Genomic DNA, 24,809 nt, shown 5'->3' with positions numbered 1-24,809 from the left:
CTATACTGCATTAATAATTAATACTGTGGGTGCTGAGAATATATTAGCATATCAGGCTGGCTCTTTATGGGGTTTCATGCACACACCAGGGTTAGTCTCAATTTGAATTGAAGGCAGTCATTTCAGGAAATTATTTGAATTTAACATTCAGAAATGTAAAAACGTTTAAAATAAATTGCTTCTGCTTTATTGAGAAGTCATTAAGTGGAATTTACATTTTATGTATACTATCTGAATTGACTGCAAACAAACCGCTAACTACAGTGTGATTCCACTCAGATAATTTCCAAACCAGGTCATCTACCCTTGTTTTTAAGTCCTCTCTACCCTTGCCGTCAGAGCGGTGTGGCAGCAGAGACAAACGAGGCTGCACTCTCCTAAGGGGAGAGTAATGTCACTCGTCTCAGCTTGGCTGATCTGAGAGTAATTGGGGATGACACTCTGTCACCATGCAGGATGGGTGTGCTGAGGCACTGTACTGGAGGACTCTGGGGGAAATACCCCGTAGGCCCGAGTGACAATGTTTTTTAGTGCTGCTCTTCACTTAGAATTGCATTTTATGAAAAACATAATTTGGCTCAATAAATAGATGTTTAGATATTATTTATTGAACCATTATTTTTAGTTTAGTAAGATAAAATCAGTTTTGCAAGAGACACTTGTACAATTTCTTCACGCTTATAGCTTGAATTAAAAGCCTACAGCACCCCAGATCAGACGGCAGATCAGACAGTAGATTTGAAGCGGGATGATGGTTCTACTTTGCCTACAGAGGTAACGACACTGTTGTTATTTTCAGTCTGGGTCCAGATGAGATGGAGATTCTCCTACAGTTCATGTATGGTGCCATAATAGACCTACCACCCAGAGCCAGTGCCAGGTATGTACCTTAAACTATGTGAAGTTGTATCCAAACATACTGTCAGGTAGACATATACAGTGCATTCTGGAAGTATTCAGACCCTTTCCCTTTTTCAACTTTTTGTTACGTTTCAGCCATGTTCTAAAATGTATTAAATACATTTTTTTTACTCATCAAACTACTCACAATACCCCATAATGACAACTTATTTTCATCAGTATTCAGACCCTTTGCAATGAGACTTGAAATTGAGTTTAGGTGCATCCTGTTTCCATTGATCATCCTTGAGATGTTTCTACTTGATTGGAGTCGACCTATGGTAGATTCAATTGATTGGACATGATTTGGAAAGGCACACACCTGTCTATATAAGTTGACAGTGCATGTCAGACGAAAAACCAAGCCATGAGATCAAAGGAATTGTTTGTAGAGCTCCGAGACAGGATTGTGTCGAGGCGAAGATCTGGGGAAGGGTACCAAAAAATGTCTGCAGCATTGAAGGTCCCCAAGAACACAATGGTCTCCATCATTCTTAAATGGAAGAAATGTGGAACCACCAAGACTCTTCTTAGAGCTGGCCGCCCGACCAAACTGAACAATCGGGAGAGAAGGGCCTTGGTCAACAACCCGATGGTCACTCTGAATGGGAGAAACTCCCCAAATACAGGTGTGCCAAGCTTGTAGCATCATACCCAAGAAGACTCGAGGCTGTAATTACTGCCAAAGGTTCTTCTACAAAGTACAGAGTAAAGGGTCTGAATACTTATGTAAATGTGATAGGACGGCTGCGCGGTCCCATGGTGTTTATACTTGTGTACTATTATTTGTACAGATGAACATGGTACCTTCATGCGTTTGGATGAACCAGACTTGTGGAGGTCTACAATTGTTTCTTTTTAGGTCTTGGCTGATTTCTTTTGATTTTTCCCATGATGTTAAGCAAAGAGGCACTGAGTTTGAAGGTAGGCCTTGAAATACATCCACAGGTACACCTCCAATTGACTCAAATGATGTCAATTAGCCTATCGCAAGCTTCTAAATCCATGACATAATTTCTGGTATTTTCCAGGATGTTTAAAGGCACAGTCAATTTAGTGGATGTACATTTCTGACCTACTGGAATTGTGATACAGTGAATTATAAGTGAAATAATCTGTCTGAACAATTGTTGGAAAAATTACTTTTCATGCACAAAAGTAGATCCAACTTGCCAAAACTATAGTTTGTTAACAAGAAATTTGTGGAGTGGTTAAAACTAGTTTTTCCATGACTCCAACCTAAGTGTATGTAAACTTCCGACTTCAACTGTATATCAGATGTTCGGTAGTGACACTTCTTAAAATTACATTAAGATTTAGCAACTTTCTTACTAATTTTCTTCATAATGTTTAGACATACTGACATTGTGCCATATTGGAGAGGAGTGCAATCCCATCACCTGGTAATATTTGTAGGGTTGTGGCTTAAGGCACATTCATTTGACATTTATTTTATAATGTCTGTTTTGATAGTGACATCAAAAGTGCGGACAGCATTTTCAGAGAAAGATGTTTTTAAAAATAAATCAACTAATTATTAGATCAGTGTCTTTCAATGTGATAATAGAACAAATATATGTTCTATTGAAATAATAGTTAGAAAAGTGACAATCATGAATTGCTTTATTTTTAAACATGACGTTTAGCAGTCAGGGTTTGGGACAGCCACCTCTCATTAGAAATAGGTGTATAAACAATGACTTTCTACTTTACTAATTTAACAATATGTTTGTCTTTGATTATTTTGGGGTGGGATAGCAATTTACACCACCTCTGTGGAATAACCCATATACATTTAGAATAGAAAATAATTCATCCATCAGAAGCCAAAATGAATATCCCCAACTAGTAAAGGTACATTTCCTGAGGTCAGTGTGTTAGCTTGCTTCAGTTGTCTAAGTGTTTTTAATAATAGTTGATTTCTTCAGTACTTACTATAGGGCTTGATGGTGAACCTACATGTATAGCACCAGAACCACAACACCACCCTACCTGTCCCTCTCTCCCAGTTAAAACCACAACACCACCCTACCTGTCCCTCTCTCCCAGTTAAAACCACAACACCACCACACCTGTCCCTCTCTCACAGTGAGAACCACAATACCACCTCACCTGTCCCTCTCTCCCAGTTAGAACCACAATACCACCTCACCTGTCCCTTTATCCCAGTTAGAACCACAACACCACCTCACCTGTCCCTCTCTCCCAGTTAGAACCACAACACCACCTCACCTGTCACTCTCTCCCAGTTAGAACCACAACACCACAACACCTGTCCCTCTCCCAGTTAGAACCACAACACCACCTCACCTGTCCCTCTCTCCCAGTTAGAACCACAACACCACAACACCTGTCCCTCTCCCAGTTAGAACCACAACACAACACCTGTCCCTCTCCCAGTTAGAACCACAACACCACCACACCTGTCCCTCTCTCCCAGTTAGAACCACAACCCAACCTCACCCAGCCCTCTCTCCCAAGCAGAAGCGCAACACCACCTCGCCCCTGTCTCCGTCAGAACCACAACAACACTTCACCCAGCCATCTCTCCTGTCTCCCAGTCAGAACCACAACCCAACCTCACCTAGTCTTCTCTCCCAGTCAGAACCACAACCTCACCCAGCCTTCTCTCCCAGTCAGAACCACAACACCACCTCAACCGGCCCTCTCGCCACTCTCCTCTCTCCCAGTCAGGTGGTGTTGGCAGCAGACATGTTGGGTCTGGAGGGACTGAAGGACGTGGTGGAGATGGTGCTGACCAGAGACTACTGCCGCTTCTTCCCCAAGGTAGGTTTCTGAATGGGAGGGAAAACGTCTGACATGTCTGTTTGGCAGACCAATTTAGCCGACTTGATTTTGTCTTAATGTCTTAATGCAGTATTGTGTGATGCACGCAAACACACACACACAAAATCAAATGTTATTGTCACATACACACGATAGGTGTTGTTTTACAGGGTCAGCCATAGTAATACGACACCCCTGGAACAAATTAGGGTTAAGTGCCTTAGTCAAGGCACTAAGACACACCTACAGATTTTTCACCTTGACCGCTTGGGTATTCGAACCAGCAACTTTTCAGTTACTGGCCCAACTCTCGAACTGCTTGGCTACCTGCCGCCAAACACACGCACACATACACAATAACATTTTTTTTCTTTCTATTTTTACATGGCTCTCTTGTGGAGTGTTTTAGCTCTTCCTACCATTGCAGTGCTTCTCTGATCTGCCCTAGCTTGGTCCCAGATCTGTTTGTGCTCTCTTGCCACACTTCATAGGAGTTGCCTATACAGCTAAAACAGATCTGGGACCAGCCTAGATCAGTGCTACATCTCCAGAGAGATCGCTGTAGTCTCATACCAGTCTGCGTCAGGAGGAAAGCCATGTTTAAGAACACATTTAGCTGTTTTGGTACTGTTTTTGTATCTCCTGGGCATTCCTGCACCCTTAAAACAATGTCCCGCTGTGTTCCGGTTCTCTGAACAGCCTCTGTTTCATTACTCTTACCTCGTCATGTGCCCAGATACAGTTCATATGGGGTGTTCCGTTCTGCCCACTGCGACAGGCAGCTTCACTTTACCCCGCAGCAGGCACAGAGAGAACTCTCTTTTTGATCTATTTTCACTCCTTACTCCTCATTACAAAACAATATTCCTGTGACCAGTGTACGACGTTACTCATCTGTGTGTCAACTGCAAACAGTGTAGATATGTTTTTGTACCTTAGTTTATTAAGGTTTTTATTCGAGGTCCTTCACTTGCAAGTACCTTTATAATCCATGTCCAATTGAAAAGACGGCCTATCATTAAAAGTCCCGTCATTTAGACATGTTTGTTTTCCCTTTTATTCTTACTGCAGCCTATAGATGGGGTTCAGAAAACCATCCTCGAGTGCCTCTCCCTCACCCACACCCTTGGACTCCAGAGCCTCCACAGCTTGTGTATGAGGTGAGTGTGTGTGTGTGTGTGTGTGTGTGTGTATGGAGCATTTTAGAGTGTATTTCTATGGGACATTATATTTTAGTTAGGTGCTGTCAGTTTGACATATTTTTATCAACGAGGTTGGGGTCAATTCCATTGCAATTCAGTCACTTCAGGAAGTAAATTGATTGGGAAAATGAATAAAAATTGACCCCAAGCCTGTTTATCACCTTCAACATCTTTAGTTGTATAAGAAGGGTTTGGCTTAATCTGCATAATCCAGAGCACAATAGATGGAGGAACAGGGTCAACATAAGGTCACCATGTTATATAGGTCACAATCTATGTAATAGCTGTCCAAAAGTCTCTGAAAACCTAACTTAAATTGCACTAATGCCAGAAACAGTCACCCCTCAGGCAGTGGTATGAATAATTATGGCCTTGATAGTGTTTAAGTCTGGTCATTCAGGGCTAACTCTGACATCACCATCTGTGTGTGGATTCCATCTGGCAGTAAGATACAGACATAAAACAACTAAAACGTGGTGCGTGGGCTGAGCCGTGCTGCCTGCCTTCTGCTTCGCTGAGGGGAAAGCTTTTGATGAGTTGTGTGTGTTAGGGGTGTGACGTTTTAAACTAATTTGGGATCGTTAACATTGCAAAAAACAAATACAACTAAACCGAAACTCACACTTTTCTATTAAATGTTTTGATATCACAGTGCAGTTATCACAAAATTACCATTAATAGGTCCCAATTATCAACCAAAAGGCAAAGTTTTTTTTTTTTTTTTAAATACCTAATGTAACAAAATGCTGTAAGTAGGAGGAGATATGCAGCTTTTACATTTTACTGGACAAAAATAGAAATGCAACATGCAAACTTTTTCAAAGGTTTAATTTGGTTACAGTTGATAGAAGGAAATCAGTCAATTTAAATAAATGTATTAGGCCCTTATCTATAGATTTCACGTGACAGGGAATACAGATATGCATCTGTTGGTCACAGATACCTTAAAAAAAGTGTACTTAGATCAGAAAACCAGTCAGTATCTGGTGTGACCACCATTTGCCTCATGCAGCATGACACATCACCTTCGCATAGAGTTAATCGGGATGTTGATTGCGGCCTGTGAAATGTTGTTCCACTCCTCTTCAACGGCTATGTGAAGTTGCTGGGTATTGGCAGGAACTGGAAAACGCTGTCGTACACGTTGATCCAGAGCATCCCAAACATGCTTAATGGGTGTCATGTCTGGTGAATATGCAGGCCATGGAAGAACTGGGACATTTTCAGCTTCCAGGAATTGTATACAGATCCTTGCGACATGGGGCTGTGCATTATCATGCTGAAACATGAGATGATGGTGACTGAAGAATAGCACGACAATGGGCCTCAGGATCTCGTCACGGTATAAAGCGCTCTGCATGACATCGTTGTTAAGTTGGAAAAATGTCAGAGGGCGACTTGGAGGCGACAGCAGCTAAGTCTTGTATGGCAATACTTTGACAAGGTAATGAAATTAAACTTTTGCAAGGTGGAATTGAGCTACAGCGGCAATACAGGTCCAATGCGAAAAGAGTGGCACTGTGAGACCCAAACCATTGCTGGCAGCAGTGTGATAAGGGACAGAGTGAGGAAATCACAGCTCTGACTACAGAAATGGTTGCCGTTGTCATGCAGCCATTGTCAAAGGTATAGAATGTTGGCTTCAACGCCCTGATGGCATATCTAGAACCAGACTACGAAATCCCATCTCCAAAAAAAAAGGGATGGCCCGGGTGGAGAAATTGTACAATGATTGCTCTGCAAGTAGAAAGCGCAAGCTCTCAAACAGACTTGCATCACTGCTACGAGCCATCACATTGATGAGAAGTCGGACATGAAGTACGTACTGACAATTGAGAACATGAAGGAGAAGCACACAACAGAGAACCTAAAACAGCATTAATACCATTGTTGCTGAGTGGGTGAGGGACAGCAGTAAGGTGAGCGCTGTCTGTTAGGGTTTTCTCTTGTTACCACCACAACAAAGTCAAGATTGGCTATGTAAAAATTAATGAAAACAAACATATATATTTTGTCTTAATTTAAGGTTAGGCATAAGGTTAGAAGTGTAGTTAAGGTTATTGTTAGGGTTAAAATCACATTTTAAGTATAGAAATTGTAGAAATAGGCGGGCTTTATGAATTTGTGGCTGAAGAAACTAGTGACGACTGGTAGGTACGTAGCCAGGACTGTGGTAGATTGAACTGCATTGCCTCCTAGTGGTCATATGCAGAACCATATCTGGATTGTGAATTCACGTCATTTTATTTTTATTGATTTCTTTAACGTTTAAACTATTAATAAATGTCAGTTTAAACATTAAGATTCTATTTACATTTGTCACGTCCCTTGTGTGTATGATAGTAATGCGAGCTGAACTGAGCTTATAGCCCTGGGGTGCTGCGATTCACACCCCTCAGGCCTCTGGAGCTAGCCAACCATCTCTGGCCACTACCCTGAAGGCCTGAGGCTGGGACTGAGAAAATGGGACTGAGCAACTAAGATGGCACATCATTCAGTTTCGCAACGACACTGGATCTCATCACTTCTCTCAGTGCCGCTGCCTTAACTAAAAGTTGTTTTATATTCCTAGGATGTGTCTCAAATGGCAACCTATTCCTTATAGTGCAGTACTATGACCCTGGTCAAAAGAAGTGCATGATAAAGGGAATAGGGTACCATTTGGAACGCGGCCACACATTGCCTGGGAAATTTGGGGCAGCAGGATATTGATATGTAATTGGGAGCTGTGCCATGTTTTTGGACACTTCTGGCTTCAGTTCCTTCCTAGCACCAGGACCAGTGAGGTTAATGAATGAGTCCCAAATGGCATTCGATTCGCTATATAGTGCACCATGGGCTCTGGTCAAAAGTAGTGCACTATAGGGAATAACGTGCCATTTGGGACTCCTGCCTGTGTCTTATATAGAGTTTGGCAGCTCTCTCTGTGTGATGTCAGGCTGTATAAGTGGTTTGGGTCACGGACCTGACCCGTTTTACTGATGCAAATCACATGCTCTCTCACTGAGTCCCACAATCTCATTAATCCCCACTCACCCAGACCTTCAGCACACAGTCGCACACTGAACATCATCACACACTGAACATCATCACACACTGAACATCATCACACACCGTGCACAGTCGCGCTGAGCCTTGCTGCATACTCTGTGGATAGTTACTGTATATCAGTGGTTTAGCAAGTACCTAGGCTTGGTCTTGTGCTTAGGGCTGCTGCTTACAGCACTTGTACGACCCCCTGCCTGTGTGGCATCAAATCCCCGCTCCACCCAACTTAATATTTTCTCCCCTTCGTTCATACCCGTTTCTATAAAAACACAATTCAAAGGTGTTTAACACGCAATATGTCAGAATATGTACTGAAGTGACAGGCTCTCGAACACTCGTTTGTACTGTGTGTTACAGGTGGGTGGCTGAACACTATGTGAAGAGCTGGTCAGAGAGACACTTTGCTCTGTTGCCTTGTGAGGTCCAGAGAGCCTGTCTAAATGCTGTGACTGGAGCCATGGTGGGTTATACATACACTCACAAGTCTACACACACACACACCCCAACTTCCTCACCTCAATTTCCATAGTCCTTCATTGCAGGCGTGTTCAGGAGTCCAGTATGGATACAGACAGATGTAGCAGGGTAATCCAGATTTAAAAGCATTGGATTGGTCTAGTTTTGGCTGTAAGGATTCCATGACAGGGAGTGTGCAAGTGCACAAAAGGGTAGAGAATTGGGACACAGCCCGTGTCTTTCCCTCGCCTCCCCTGGGTACACCACTCTGGAGCTCAGCCTACTACTACTTCTACTGCTGCTGCTGAGGAGGGCCTGCCTGCTGCCAAAATGTGTTGCATAATTTGGGTTTCCCCCTGCATCGATAGCCAAGTGCAGTTTCGGAAGGAACAACTGTGGTGGGACACAGTAGAGTTGATCAAAGGTGTAAATGTCTTAACAACTGTTAAAGACTGTAAATGTGTGTTTTGTTGTCCATAATATAATTAATTGTGAATTATGAATGATGAGATGCACAGTGTTTCACAAACTATGTTGTATGTGTTGAGAAATGGCTCTACGATAACAGGTCACATAAGAGCCGTAATAACTTGTTACACAGACTGTGAATGATCAATTATGAGATAGTTGGTGAAACACTTTGTATGTGTGTATGTGTTGTGAGAAAGAGAAGTACTGAGTATGAGAAAGGTCTCTAAAGTAAGAGATCATAAGAGCTGTAACAAATGGCTACCCAGACTATTTGCATTGCCCCCCCCACCACCAACAACACACACACACTCTTTAAAACCGCTGCTACTCTCTTGTTATCGTCTATGCATAGTCACTTTAATAACTCTACCTACATATACATATTACCTATTACCTCAACTAACCGGTGCCCCCACACATTGACTCTGTACTGGTACCCCCCTGTATATAGTCTCACTATTTTTATTTTACTGCTGCTCTTTAATTACTTGTTACTTTTATTTATTTTTCTTATCTGTATTTTTTTTAAACTGCATTGTTGGTTAGGGGCTCGTAAGTAAGCATTCGTATTCGGCGTGTGTGACTAATACAATTTGATTTGACTAGAAATATTGTTCACCGAACTGTGTGTGCGGTTGTAAGAGGGAATGTGCATGCCTACTTCGCACCTGCTTACAGCTTGCTGCCACTGGCTAGTCCTTGTGGTAAACCGGGAAGCAGCTCTGTGCGTAAGCCTCCTCTTGCCACTACACAGCCTCTCCTTCACCAAAACTTCTGCCAGGCCTTCCTCGTGACAACACAGTAACTGGGTGTCTCTGCAGTCCCAGGCGAACTCTGCATGGGTGCGGTGTGCAGGCCCACATTATGTGGGCACGCCCTGGCATCGGCCAACCATTGTCCCGCTGCCTGTGGGTAAGTCTGGGAAGGCGAAGGCTAGGGGAGTTCACCCTGAGAGAAAAACAACGTGCTGGCGGCGCACGACAGGCGCTCCCCCGGAAAACTGGAGCTCCGGTAGCCTCCTGCAACTGTGAAAGGGTGCCTGTCGTCCTGGGTGTCCCCCTTGCCACTGGATTCCTCCCTGTCACATTGAAGACATGCTGTTGGGATATGCACTCTAACCTCTGCACAGGTATCTGCCTTGGTGGGGTGGGGGGGGTGTTGTGAGGTAGAGAGAAAGAGCTCAAGAGCTCATAAGAGCTCTGATAAAACATTACATCTCTGGGGAACTATTTTTATTGTTCCATCCAGACTGTACAGAGCACTGGGCTCCTGCTGGGTGTGTTGTGATGTGAAGGAGAGAAATACAAAAGTCTCTCAAATAAGACATAACCGTTAATAATCCTGTTCTATCCAGACTGTACAGAACACGGTGACTCTGCTGTGTGGCAGTGAGCAGTTGCTGGGCAGTCTCCCGGAGGTCAAATGGGCTAAACAGACAGTGTTGCTGGCTACAGAGCTGCAGGACCAGTGTCTGTCTGTCATTGTCACAAACCTGGCCCAGGTCTCACACACACAGGCCTTCCACAGCCTACGACGGGTAAGGGAAGACGCACTCATGACAGACACAGGACATGTGGCAGATACACACACCTACACACAACATACACAGAGACTCACAGCCAATTATAAACTGATTCATTTGATCAGTTGTAGATAGTTCATTGTTACTTATTAAATGAGGCTAATGCTATGCACAAAAACTTCATAGTAAACATCCCGCTGGACGCTGAGGCAGTTCTAGATGCAGAGTCACAGTCCAAGAGGTTTGCACTCACATTGGTGTCTGCATACATCATGTAAATGGTCTATTTCATTCTGTGGGTGTCTGTCCTCAATGTGCCAACTCACTGTGTCTGACTCTGCCCTGATAGAAATACACATTCCAATCCCAATCATTCCACCCTGTTATCACAGACACAGAGCTATACAGCGGTGGTGACAACGGGTTTCCTGAAGGATTATCCTCATCAGCCTCTGAAATTGGTCTGATTCGGTTCATGTATTAGCATGGGAGTCTGAGATGTAATTATAATCCATCCTAATGTGTTTGAGCTGTGTAGTGGTCAGTGTACTACAGTGTAGCAATTGTTCTGTACTACAGTGAAATAACCGTTTGGTTGTAAGCAAGGGGTTTCTCGGGGTCTGGTGTGGGGTTTCTCAACTTCATCCACCTTGGGTTTCTCCACCTCCCTTTCACATACATTTAGTTATATGTAAATCCTCTACTTTTACTGTGTGCTAATGAATAAAATAGCGTGTCTGTTTTAGAGAGAGGAGTCGACGCGGGAACCGGCCCTGTTGAAGAAGCTGTGCTCAGCCATACGGGACAGGGTCACGGTGGATAACTGTTGTGACCTGTTCACCGCTGTGGATCACCTGGCTGGGGAGGAAGACATTGAAGGAGAGACACCCCTGGAGGAGAGGGGTCAGAGGGAGGAGGTGAATACAAGTACTCACATTCACTCACTTACAGTCCCCCAGACAAAAATCTAGTTATTCCGATTTTGCCTTTTTTTTATTATTTGTTGACTAAGCATGACGAAGGTTTTCTTCCATTTCAAAATATAATGGTGAAATGACACAGAAAGAGCTGTGAAGGGTGAACATTAAAACATTCCCTGCTATGCTCGCTGCCTCTCTCTTCCCTCTTTCACTCACACACACACACACAAGTTGGGTGAAAGGTAGAGATTCACAGTTCCAGAGCTCCATGATTCCTGTGTAATTACTCCCAGGGGCGTAGAGGCCTGGCTGGGTTTGAGCTGCAGCCAGGGTTAGGCTGGCTGAGTTAAGTCACATGTCCTTACGCAGAATATGGCAGGGTGGATTAGAGTTGGAAAGAGGGAGGGAAAGCAGTGAGACATGGGAGTGGCCTTCTCTAATCTGCCTCTGTGTTGTGGCCAGTAGTCAGAGGGCGTGAGAGCCAGAGCGAGTGAGAGGAAGGGAAAGAGGGTGGGCGTGTTAGACGTTGGTGAGCGAGAGAGAAAGGGAGGGAGGGATGGAGGGTGTGTATGTGTGTGAGGGTGGGAGAGCGAGAGGACTGAATGGAGGGAGGGTTTGTGTGAGGGAAGAAGCCCCCCCCCCAGCTCTGTTTCTTATAAACATTGAGGCGATGTGGAGGAAGAGGAGGCGGGAGCACAGCAGCAGCCTCAGCTGATGACATCATCCATTTAGCTCAAAGGAGCTCAAGTGGATTCTGCAAGAGGGAGGGAGAGAGAAAGGGGGGTTACCATGGTGATGGGTACTTTAAGCAGCTGCTGATTCGCTCGCTCGCGCTCTCTCTCTTTCCCCCTCCCTCTCTTCCTCCTCCTCCTCCCTCCCCTCTCTCCTTTCCTCTCTAAACCAGCCGTTCAGGCGAGAGATTGGTGCGCTGCGCGCTAGGTTGTGGACCTTCTTGCTCCAGTCATTCTACGCTGTCCGCCACACGCGGGGATGGGAGACCCTGCCCTCCAAGCACAGAGAGCGGATACTGGCAGGTAAGACGAGGAAAAACGGCCATCTTTAATCTATGGGGCTTTAGCTGTAGCTGGGAGATGATCTGATCTGTCCCTCGCTGCAGAGGAGAGCCAGAGCTCTCTTCCTCTCGGCTCAGATGGGATATTATGCAGGGTGTGTTTGTTCTATTCAACCCAACCACATAGTGATGGTAGCCTGGTCCCAGATCTGTTTTTGTTTGATCTTGTTTGGCATGACAATGACCATAGGAGATGACAAGCGACAGCACAAAACAGATCAGGGACAAGGCTATAGTGACAATGCCCATAGGAGATGGGTAAGGGACAGCACAAACAGACCTGGAACCAGGCTTCAGTGATGGAGCACAGGGTCTGTCTCTGTATCGTTAGAGAGGAAGGAACCAAAGCCCCCCGAGGCATATGTTGTTGCCGCTGCCTCTGGGTAACATCACACAATTAATGGCTGCTTTCAGCACATCTGCAGAACAGAACAGAGCACCCACAGCCACAACCTGAAGGTTCATCTATTGTTTGGGCGAGGAGGGTGCCGCCTCGGTTTCTCTCACCCCATTTTCAGCCAATCGTAGTCAAGGCTAACATGGTAACTGCAGCATACTCTGCATGTTCTGTGTTGTAAAAAAAGGGGCGGGGGTGGATGCTTGAATTTCTCTCTCTTTGTGGTTTTCACACATAATTACATGCATTCTCTGAGAAACGAATGAAGTACTGCTTTGTTTTGACTGTTTAGCTTTGCGATCCATTGAAATGCCTTGCGTGAATGATTTATTGAACTTGGTTTTAGAATTCCACTGACATTCCATACTGATGGAATCTCCCTCTCTGTCTCTCACATAGAGACCCTAGTTTACACATGCATACACACGGCAAGGCACATAGAATGAATATGCATACTGGTAGTTGCATACAGTAATCTAGTCACACATGTCACATCATACACACCCACCAGAGACACACACACACACACACACACACACACACTCACACACTCCGACTACATTCCGGTGCAGCAGTTTGGTCTTGATTTGGAGCATCTCTGGGGAAATGGTAAGATAAGCTGTGAAGTCTCTTCTTGCTCGGCAGACACAGTTGACTGATGTTCCATTGATTAAATGAAAATCTCACCACATCAGGATTGTACGCATTGTTTCACCCACTGTATCTCATTGAAATGAAAATCAGGAAGCCTGAGGTGGAATAGCCACATTGCAGTATCTTCAATGGACATGTCTTGGATTTGATATTTCAGGAACGTTGGTATATTTGAATGTAATGGTAATTTGAACATGTTTTAAACGTTGCTTTAATTGTGTTCTCTCCTATAGCTGCTCTTGATAAAGGAGACAGTAGAAGACTTGGGAAAAAGCCTGTTTTTACCAGCTCACAGGTAATGTATGATAAAAGCTGATTTAGTCTCTTTTAAAAGCAATTGTTTTATTCCTCTTTTTCGTCGTTAAGTCACTTAGTCGGGTGATATGAACCCATCTATAACACCAAGAAACCTGTGTAATGATTATGATATGTGGTTGTGATACCTACTTTAGTTGAATGCACAAATTATAATCTGGATAAGAGCATCTAGATGCTAAATGACACAAATGTGGATGTAATGGCGCGATTATGATCTAGGAGGGTGGCTTTTGGTTTTTGAAAGCATGTAATCACTTCACATATCACAGAGATGTGAATGGTGGGAAACCTAGAGCCAGCCACACACACACACACACACACTGGAGGCGAAGTGTGTGTGTGTGTGTGTGTGTGTGTGTGTGTGTGTGTGTGTGTGTGTGTGTGTGTGTGTGTGTGTGTGTGTGTGTGTGTGTGTGAGAGACATGAGTGGCTGAGAGGGGCCCCGCCAACAGCAACTTGACAGATATTGTGGTGCACTACTTTTGACCAGGGCTCATAGGGCTTTGGTCCAAATTAGTGCACTATATAGGAAACTGGGTGCCATTTGGGATGCTATACTTCTGTCGCTCTGCTGACCCCGACACAGGGCTGCTGACGGCTGTCATTTCGTAATTGACACAGAAAGCAATTACCTTTTCAGCCCCTCAGTGATAAATACACAGACCTTGTGCCTTATCAGACTGATTAACTGTGACACAAGGCAGCGAGCACCTGGAAGGATGTGATGAGGTCCGGGGCTGCTTTTGTTTTACAAGCCTGAGTATACAGTACAGCTCAGTAGCTTGCAGGCATCCTCAACAGTATTATTCAATTCTATTCAATTCCATTTCATTTGAGTAATTTAGCAAAAGCTCTTATCGCGATCAACTTAGTCATTCAGTCCATTGATTCAACTAATGTAGGTTAAAATAACAACGTATCACGATCATTATAAGTAAAATGTTCTTAGCCAGTATCTACAAAATCTGGCTAATCAGTTTCTAGATAGCGTGTTAATTCCAGTTTAGGTCGGACTTCCTTCTCTGTATTTAGCTGTTAAATCGAGTCCGTAGACCACTATGCCATTATTTTAAATGTGTGATTGGAACTTTTCCATTCCAAAACCTCTCATCTATTTTTAGCAGCCAAGGGGTGTAAGATGCGCCTCAGGTCCTGCAGCTCCGTGTGAGAGCCCTCCTGTCCACAGGGCCAATCGGGTCGTCAGGAACACAGGAACAGGAAGTTGCACTACGGCTGCATCATCACCCACCATGAAGTCAGACGGGCTGGGCACGCCAGTCCTCCCAGCCACCGCAGAGAGAGGAACTAACGCTACCAAGCCTGGAGACAGTGACCCATCCAGGGCAAAGAACGGCAAGACCAAGCAGCCAGGCGACCACCGAAGCACCACGGCTAAAGCCAAGACTACAACCTCCGCCACAGTGCTCAACGGTACAGCTGGCCCAGCGGGGGCTATGAAGGAGGTAGCCACTGCTAACGGATCCAGGGGCTCCCCGACAGGGGGTAAAGGGGCTAAGGACCAGGACAGGAGGCCTAACCCTGGAGCCAGGCCCAAGACCTCTCCTCCAGGTACCACCTCCACAGCTCAGGCTAGGCCAGGGAAGCTGCAGAAGAGTACAGCAGGGAAGGGTGACTCTTTTCAGGGGGCAGACAGCAGCACAGCCCACCCCGCCACCACCACCCCCTCCACATCAGGCAGTGCCTCCCCTGACAACAGCTCCGGAAGCCCACGCAACAGCCACGCCATCCCAGGTCTGGTCTAACATTCAACGTTATAAACTTGCTCCCCAGTGGGCAAAACTGGTTGAAAATGCATCATAATGTCGTTGTAATGACGTTCAACTTGTTTTGCCAGCTGGGTAACTGTAATTTCCAGGTTTTAACATCCAATGTTATTTACTTGCCTCCCAGATGGGGAAAAATGGTTGAAAAGACGTCATGATGATTTTGTAATTACGTTTTAATGACGTTGTGATAATGACGCTGTAATAAAGTCATCCGAACCAGTTTTGCCAGCTGGGTTAATTCACTCATTCTTTTTTCTTATGATGACAATAATTATATTTTATGGCAGGAAGTTAAGAGTATCTGAAAAATTTGCTTGACGCAGAAATTAGTTGGCAGCAAGTTTTGTGGAAATAAGTAGCAGACTGATTTACATGAGTTATGCTTTAACCCTGAGGTGTTCCAGAGAGAAGGAAGAGAATACGTTGAAGTAGAAACACATTATATACAGTAGTGGTGTGCATGAATATGAATCAAGAAGCACTCCTTTCTTTCATGCATATTAATCAGTTCAATGTAGAACCACAGAAATAAATATCCCTATGGGTAGCACAGCCTGGCAACAGACACCCCAAAAAGCCGCAGAGCTGAAGGTCAAAACCAACATAGCTCACACACAGGGGTGAGACCAATTTATTTCTCCACACCCAGTCTGGTCCAAGCTCCCGTGGTGACGGTGTATGCTCGTTTTGGAGCGGGAGTTGTGGTGGTGTGTAGACTGATAGCAACACCCTCTGTCTGTCTGGGGAACTGGGCCTCAGCCGGCCTGTCTCTCTTTTTCATACAAAAGAGAAGAAGAGAGAGTCAGAGTGCCATATGCTCTTCCTCCCCCTCCCTCTCTCTCTCTCTCTAACCAAACCAGTCATCCCTATTCACCTACTCTACTCCAGCTCTATCAGTTTTATTGGTCCTGATTGTGCATTATTTTGGCTCTGGAGTACAGTACTATTATCAGCTCCTAGCCTTTAGCTTGCTGAATATGAATGGAAAAAAAACACTAATTGTTTGTCAGATATTGACATCCCTGTTAGCTCTCCCTAAAATGTAATCATTGGTGTACTTTGTTTGAGAATTTCTTTAGATGAATGTGCATTTTTCCCCTCCAAAACAATGTCTGTTTATTGTTGCACTCTTCTTCCCCACTAAGCTGTATAGCTAAACTAATCTTATTCCTCCTCTTAACTGCTCACTTAGAATGAGGGGTTTTCATTTTCCAACAATACATATCAGTGTTTTGGTGCAAGGTGAAAGCACACTATAACAATCCTGTGTTTTAGGTCTTAAGTCAAAAACACAGGCTAAACTTCTGACCAAATCTCCACTGACGAAACCCCCCCAGAAAACAGACACTGCAAAGACCAACAGGTAAGCAGCATTGCACCCACAATCAGAACCTCCTACTTAGATAGAAGACCGTCCCTGAGAAATGGTAGAAAAAGCTCTTCTGCCCCCCACTGTTATATATTGGTAGTTGCTAGTCCATACAGAGATAGATAACGAAACAACACAGTGCTTGTTTATGCTAAGGCCTTATGAGGTTTATGAGCTTTTGTCCCTTACTGGTAATCAAGCCCTGTGATATTGTGTCCATAATGTATTGATTGTTGTTATTTTCCTAAATTACAATATATATATTTTTACAATTAAAAATAGCTTTAATTTCTGTGAGTGTCAGGCTTAATTTTCTGCTCTCTGGGGCTGTGTATGCTTTTGATTTGATTGTCTTTTTAATCTCCCTCAGCCCAACCAATAAGCCCAGCGCTAGAGAGGCCAATAAAGCCAAGCCTCCCTCTATAGGAAGAGCAACAACTAGAGGAACAGGAGCCAGAGCAGACACGAAGGGAAGGAGCACACCAACAGGCTCCGCTGAGAACCATGGTGCGTGAGTGTTTGTGCCAAAACAAATCCTAACATCATCTCACTGTGGGCCAAATGATTGAAATAGTCTTCCCTTTTTCTTGTTTCTCCTCTCATGAAGTCTCTAGACCTGGGTCCTCCCTGAGTGCCAGAAAGCATGCGTCTCCCAGGAAAGAAGAGGATAAGGATGGTTCTAAAGCCTCAGCAGACAAGGCAGCCAGGAAGACCACAAAACCCACCCCAGCTACCGCAGCCAAATCTGCTTCTAAACCAACAAAATCCAACTCTAGCTCTGCTCCTTCCAAACAGCCTCCGCAAGCAATGGCCAAATCTGGACCTAAGCAGAAAAGTACCTCTGAATCTCCTACAGAGAAAGCCTCCCCAAAGTCAGCGGGGCCAGTTAAAAACTCTTCCTCCTCTGTCGTTTCTTCTAAAAAGCCTGCAGCTAAAGAGAAAGAGGGATATAATGGTAAAACCTCTGCGGAGACTCAACAGGCTAATGACACTGGTGCTGAAGCAGAGGAGGTTTCCTCCCATTCAAATCCCAGGGAGGCGGCCTCCGAGCCAGCAGCAGGATCAACAGAGCAGAGCCCGACACATAACACTATACTACCATCAGGCCCCCAGGGCCTCTGTGGAGGAGAGGACTCGCTCTCCTTACCCCTGAACACCAGCCCTAAGCAGAGTCCCCAGAAGTCTGCCAAACAACCAGGTAAACCGAACAGCACAGGAGGAATCAGGGCTCTGTCCAGTCAGCCACCAGCAACCAACCACATCTCTCAAGGGAATGCTCTTGTAAACGGAGAGCCTGCTAAGCACACAGAGGGAACACACACATGTAAACACACTCCTGGCTCAACCACCAATCTTCCCCTGGACACCCCGAACCCAGGCAGCCTGAACAGCACAGATAACCCTCTAGAGGACTCGTGGAGCGGCCTGCACCACCAGGTCAGCCCTGAGTCAGAGTCCGGCAGCGCCACCACCTCCTCAGATGACATCAAGCCCCGCTCTGAGGACTACGATGCCGGAGGCTCGCAGGACGACGTGGACGACTGCTGCTCCAACGACCGCGGCGGAACCAAGGGAGGCGGAACCATGCGTTGCCATGACTTCCTGGGCCGCAGTAGTAGTGACACGAGTACGCCCGAGGAGCTAAAGATGCTGGACGGTGGGCTGCGGGTCGAGGTGAGGCTGAAGGGGCGCGAGGTTGAGACCACCAGTGAGGAGGAAGGGGTGAGGCGACGGCCACGCTCCTGGCTGAGCAGGGACCGAGAGGAGGTCCCTGTTGAGGAGGTAGAGAAAGTGGAGGCCAGTGTTACAGTGAAGCAGGTCCCCGACAGCCAGCTCTTCTCCTCCGATGAGTCTGAGGAGTCTGAGGAAGAGGAGGATGAGGAAGAGGACGAGAAGTCAGAGGTGGAGGTTCTTCCTTGTCATCATTCCCCTCTGCCTCCTGTTGACCCATCCCCTCAGTTTCAGGGCATTATCAACTTGGCCTTTGAGGATGGAGCTGACCCTGACCAGGACAATGAGCAGCAGGACTACCAGTCAGCCTCTAACTTCCGCCGCTCTGTTCTGATCTCTGTGGACGAGTGTGAGGAGCTGGGATCAGAGGAGGGCGGGGCGCAGACTCCACCCCAGCAACAGCCTGACGACCCCCTCACACCCTGCGAAGTCTTCGAGAGTGACCCTCCTCCAGCCCCTCAGTCGGCCTCCAACTCCGTGTCTCACTCTGGGGAGCACCTGGCGTCTGACCTTCCCAAAAGCACACCTCAGCAGGAACAAGGTACCGAGCAGGAGTCCAACACCAAACCCATTGTTTTCCTCACTGAGATCCAGGATCCTCTGGTAGATGACCATAACCCCACCAAGGTGGAGGGAGTAGAGCCCAGCCCTGGTTGCCATGCACTGGACCCTGACCTCAGTGACCTGCCTCCCCAGGAGCGGGAGAGACCCTGCCACCTGGACCTCCGGCCTGCTGAACAGTACAGCAACGGAGGGACACCACGCAGGAACCCCTCAACCAAGCCTAACCAAACATCTGTACCTGCAGAGAGCAAGAGAGCAGACTTACATCTAGACTTAAATTACCCTCAGCAGACAGGGGAGTCTCCTGCACATGCAGCTATCCCACAGTCCCCAGCAGGTAATGTATACTAATCTACGTTTAGGACCCCTCCTAATTTAAACCCTAAAACCAAACCCCTCACCCATTTTCCTTCCCCACCCAGCCAAACTCCATCAGTCAAGGCATAGTTAGTTAGTTCACCCTTTGCAAGATACAATCTCCTCTATCTCATATGATATAATGCTCGGACTACTCATTTGCATCATGAAACGTACACTTAGCTATCCCACTCCTCTCAAAAAGGATATTATGCAGATTATATAACTAGTTCAAATTCAATGAGGGGATCATTTTTGTATATGCCCATATAGCTAAAACCTTGCTATCATTACACAAAACATCTGTTTATGTACCAATCCATTGATTTGAATTTGCAACACCAATTTAAAACATGGAGATTGGTCAATCAAAAAACATGCAGGAGTAGTTTAGCTATAATCATCCTAATGATTCAACTTTTTCAGAGGCATTCTGACCCTGACTACTCAGATTACATATGAAAAGGGGGGGGGGGGAGAGAGCTATGTTAATGTCAATGCGAAAACTGACACTAAATTATTACGTTTTAGTCCCTAAATGGCACCATATTCCCTTTATAGTGCACTAGTTTTGACCTGGGCCCATGGGGCTCTGGTCAAAAATAGTGCACTATGTAGGGAATAGAGTGCCATTTGGGGACCAAAACATAATAATTTAGTGTCAAGTACTATGCCATGTGTTGGTTATAAACCACCTGCCTTGTGACAAGGTGTGGCGGATTGACTTATAGGCCTAGTTGTACCAATGCACTTTGATGTACATAAAAATGCAAATAGGCCTATTCAATGATTTTTCGTTGTTTCTTTTATTGAATGCCATGAACTCCAGTAGCTTCTGGTCTTTGTCCAGCCAATAAGATAATAGCTGATGATATTATTTATTGGGATTGATGTCTTTATAATTTGTGTTTTATGCAAAAGACATGCAGCCAAGCTATGATTTTTACTACCAAATCAAATCACATAATAATATGGCCATTTGATTTAGAAGGTAAATCCCAAAATATCTGTATTGTACTATGGACCACAGTACTAAACTGTCACGATGACCAGATTGCTTTTGAGAAAGGTTTAGTCTTATGTCAATCTACGTGTTACCTACCTACAGGGACCCTTACCTACCCAGGATCGGCTTGTTTTTGTTGTAATTTGTCAGATCCTCCTAGCCTGTGTCTGTTCCTCAGTCTGCTTTTCTAGTAAAGACATCTGCATGCCAGTAATACAAGCCATTTGTTGTCTGTCTTTTTATTTATTCCACCCAATATTATTGTGTTTGTATTGATTTTTTTACTAGTTTTATTCTGTAGTACTGGTTTGGTTCAATAGCCTTTGTGTGGTGCTGCCTGGTAGCCTTCTGTGTGTAGTGTGTCTAGAACAATCTTTATCTTCCATAGTTCTGATATGTCTCTCTTTTTTCACTCATGTTATACAGCAAATCCTATGCTATTACTTAGTTAGGGGTTTACATCTGAAATGGGACCCTATTCCCTATATAGTGCACTACTTTGTGCACTATATAGGGGATATGGTGACATTTTGGATGCATACAAGGTAGGGGGTATCCTAGAACAAAACATGTCAATCTTGTTTCTGCTGTCAACAGCGATAAGTGGACATTTTTATGATATTTTGCCAGTACCGTCGTGGCCAAAAGTTTTGAGAATGACACAAATATTAATTTTCACAAAGTCTGCTGCTTCAGTGTCTTTAGATATTTTTGTCAGATGTTACTATGGAATACTGAAGTATTATTACAAGCTTTTCCTAAGTTTATTTTATAAGGCTTTTATTGACATATACATGAAGTTGATGCAAAGAGTCAATATTTGCAATGTTGACCCGACTTTTTCAAGACCTCTGCAATCTGCCCTGGCATGCTGTCAATTCACTTCTGGGCCACATCCTGACTGATGGCAGCCCATTCTTGCATAATCAATGCTTGGAGTTTGTCAGAATTTGTGGGGTTTTGTTTGTCCACCCGCCTCTTGAGGATTGACCACAAGTTCTCAATGGGATTAAGTTCTGGGGAGTTTCCTGGCCATGGACCCAAAATATCAATGTTTTGTTCCCCGAGACACTTAGTTATCACTTTTGCCTTATTGCAAGGTGCTCCATCATACTAAAAAAGGCATTGTTCATCACCAAACTGTTCTTGGATGGTTGGGAGAAGTTGCTCTCGGAGGATGTGTTGGTACCATTCTTTATTCATGGCTGTGTTCTTAGGCAAAATTGTGAGTGAGCCCACCCCCTTGGCTGAGAAGCAACCCCACGCATGAATGGTCTCAGGATGCTTAACTGTTGGCACAGGACTAATGGTAGCACTCACCTTCTCCGGACAAGATTTTTTCTGGATGCCCCAAACAATCGGAAAGGGATTCATCAGAGAACATGGCTTTACCCCAGTCCTCAGCAGTCCAATCCCTGTACCTTTTGCAGAATATTAGTCTGTCCCTGATGTTTTTCCTGGAGAGAAGTGGCTTCTTTGCTGCCCTTCTTGATACCAGGCCATCCTCAAAGTCTTCACCTCACTGTGCTTGCAGATGCACTCACCTGCCTGCCTGCTGCCATTCCTGAGCAAACTCTGTACTGGTGATGCCCCGATCCCGCAGCTGAATCAACTTTAGGAGACGGTCCTGGTGCTTGCTGTACTTTTCTGTTAGCCCTGAAGCCTTCTTCACAACAATTGAACCGCTCTCCTTGAAGTTCTTTATGATCTGATAAATGGTTGATTTAGGTGCAATCTTACTGGCAGCAATATCCTTGCCTGTGAAGCCCTTTTTGTGCAAAGCAATGATGACGGCACGTGTTTCCTTGCAGGTAACTATGGTTGACAGAGGAATAACAATGATTCCAAGCACCACCCTCCTTTTGAAGCTTCCAGTCTGTTATTCGGTCCTTCGGTCCTTCTGTGGCACAGTTGGTAGAGCATGGCGCTTGTAACGCCAGGGTAGTGGGTTCGATTCCCGGGACCACCCATACGTAGAATGTATGCACACATGACTGTAATTCGCTTTGGATAAAAGCGTCTGCTAAATGGCATATATTATTATTATTATTATTATTATTATATATTATTATTATATTATTCGAACTCAATCAGCATGACAGAGTGATCTCCAGCCCTGTCCTCGTCAACACTCACACCTGTGTTAACGAGAGAATCACTGACATGATGTCAGCTGGTCCTTTTGCGGCAGGGCCGAAATGCAGTGGAAATGTTTTTTGGGGATTCAGTTCATTTGCATGCCAAAAAAGGACTTTGCAATTAATTGCAATTCATCTGATCACTCTTCATAACATTCTGGAGTATTTGCAAATTGCCGACATACAAACTGAGGCAGCAGACTTTGTGAAAATGAATATTTGTGTCATTCTCCAAACTTTTTTCTGCGACTGTATAGACCTCTTATTTAGTGATATTGAAGCAGTGTTTATGATAGAAAGAAACTGTATATAAAAACAAATGGGAAATGTCAGAGAAAACGAGTGATGTGCGTACTTCCTTTTGTTCTACAAATGAAATAATTTCTGCCTGCATTTAGATTGTTGTTACAGTATAATAATCATATCTGTACAATACAAAAGGTTTGCTCAATAGTTAGAGACCTGCACGGTTTACTTCTTCAAACATATCACTGGTGCCTGAGCAAACGGAGTTATGCAGAGTTAGGCTAACTAACCAGCGCTGACAATGCAATGCATGGCTTACTGTGTTAATTACTGCTGGATAAAAGAGACACATCCAGACAACTACATCCCTCTGTGCTTCACCTTTTAAGGCAGCTGTGCATCCTCCCTGTCACCCACAGTCCAGGTCAGTGATTACTCGTGATTTATACACCTGATATAAATGTACAGTATATCAACAATATCATATCATAATCCATTGGTCTGTAACGCAAGTACCAATGCAATGGTGAAACGAGGGCCCCCTCCCATCTCCTAGTAGAATACAGGCCATTGCCTGATCCAATCATTGATTATTAAATGGTTAAGAGGACACAGTTGCATTAAGGGGGAAACTTTAGTCATGTTGATGTTGGGATGATATTGGAAAGAAGTGACCAGAAGAATGCCTGTGTAATGACTATGGACTTATGGAAAGCTGAATCGTTAAGTCATTGTGCAGTATTGTCAATTGTTTTTAGGGGACAATGAGGGACATTGTGACAGATTGGATCAAACAACAACCCCGCCCTGTACACAAGACCGCCGCCCGTCCAAAGCCCTCTCTCCCATCTACGAACTGGACGTGGGAGAAGCCTTTGAGCACCTCAGCTCCTCGGACAACATCAAGGATAGGAGCAGGAGGAGCACAGTGGGGCAGGAGGAGGAGGAGAATGATGAAGGTTACAATGAGGAGAGCAGTAAGTTTGCAGAGCGTGACTGGAGCATGCTGAAGCAACTCCTCTCAGACCAGGAGTCCAGTCTGGGCATCATAAATCCAGTCCCTGAGGACCTGAACCTAGCCCAGTATCTGATCAAGCAGACCCTGTCCCTCTCCCGGGACTGCCTTGACGCCCAGCAGATCTTCCTACCCCACGAGAAGGAGACATTTAAACGCTGGGCGGAGCTCATATCACCCCTGGAGGACTCCACAACTAGCATAACTGTGACCAGCTTCTCTCCTGAAGACGCTGCCTCGCCGCAGGGGGAGTGGACCATTGTGGAGCTAGAAACACATCACTGACAAAGACTATAAAGAATTAGAAGTGAATGGATCATCATGGTGTTAGAAACACATCACTGACTGATTGATGGCTTTAAGGATTAAAGAGACACTAGCCTCTTAACCTCTTTCTGGATTTATCAACTATACTGTACCAGGTGTCTGGTACATTTATCAACTATACTGTACCAGGTGTCTGGTACATTTATCAACTATACTGGACCAGGTGTCTGGTACATTTATCAACTATACTGTACCAGGTGTCTGGTACATTTATCAACTATACTGGACCAGGTGTCTGGTACATTTATCAACTATACTGTACCAACCTTTTCTTGCCCAGGGACCCCCTCCCAGGCAAACCGGCGACCCCCAATCATAAGTTAGATTTTTTGGGGGGCGGGGCTGACCGCTGCAGTACCCCGGTTGAATACCGCTGAACTATACAACACTTATGACTGCATTTAGGAGACTGACACTGCTACAGTACTGTCTATCAGGGAGCTGTTACACTTTGTCTGGACTTTTACAACATGTCTTCTGTCTCTCTTGACAACTACGGTACAACAATTCTTCCGTTTTATA

General features: G+C 44.9%; 1 protein-coding gene across 5 annotated transcripts in view; it reads left to right on the top strand.

Annotated features, from left to right (window-relative positions):
* LOC118358994 (BTB/POZ domain-containing protein 8) overlaps nucleotides 1-24,608 on the top strand; it is a 38,829-nt gene extending 14,221 nt beyond the window's left edge. For 3 of the 5 annotated variants that reach the window (XM_035737093.2, XM_035737092.2, XM_035737091.2), the window contains exons 7-19: nucleotides 800-880; nucleotides 3,591-3,687; nucleotides 4,759-4,847; nucleotides 8,295-8,397; nucleotides 10,219-10,401; nucleotides 11,133-11,303; nucleotides 12,211-12,340; nucleotides 13,663-13,724; nucleotides 14,869-15,499; nucleotides 16,810-16,897; nucleotides 17,274-17,410; nucleotides 17,511-19,535; nucleotides 23,704-24,608. In XM_035737093.2, the coding sequence (XP_035592986.1) occupies nucleotides 800-880; nucleotides 3,591-3,687; nucleotides 4,759-4,847; nucleotides 8,295-8,397; nucleotides 10,219-10,401; nucleotides 11,133-11,303; nucleotides 12,211-12,340; nucleotides 13,663-13,724; nucleotides 14,869-15,499; nucleotides 16,810-16,897; nucleotides 17,274-17,410; nucleotides 17,511-19,535; nucleotides 23,704-24,245 (4,339 nt within the window). In that variant the 3' untranslated portion in view covers nucleotides 24,246-24,608. Of the gene's footprint in view, nucleotides 1-799; nucleotides 881-1,793; nucleotides 1,825-3,590; nucleotides 3,688-4,758; nucleotides 4,848-8,294; nucleotides 8,398-10,218; nucleotides 10,402-11,132; nucleotides 11,304-12,210; nucleotides 12,341-13,662; nucleotides 13,725-14,868; nucleotides 15,500-16,809; nucleotides 16,898-17,273; nucleotides 17,411-17,510; nucleotides 19,536-23,703 lie in introns of those variants that run through there. The other 2 variants (XM_035737095.2, XM_035737096.2) reach the window with 2 other exon arrangements.
* Nucleotides 24,609-24,809: the final 201 nt, after the last annotated feature.

This window comes from Oncorhynchus keta, chromosome 26 (genome assembly GCF_023373465.1).
Source record: "Oncorhynchus keta strain PuntledgeMale-10-30-2019 chromosome 26, Oket_V2, whole genome shotgun sequence".
Taxonomy (NCBI): Eukaryota; Metazoa; Chordata; class Actinopteri; order Salmoniformes; family Salmonidae; genus Oncorhynchus; species Oncorhynchus keta.
The sequence above is the reverse complement of the archived record's forward strand: the minus strand, read 5'-3'. Positions and strand labels throughout refer to the sequence as shown.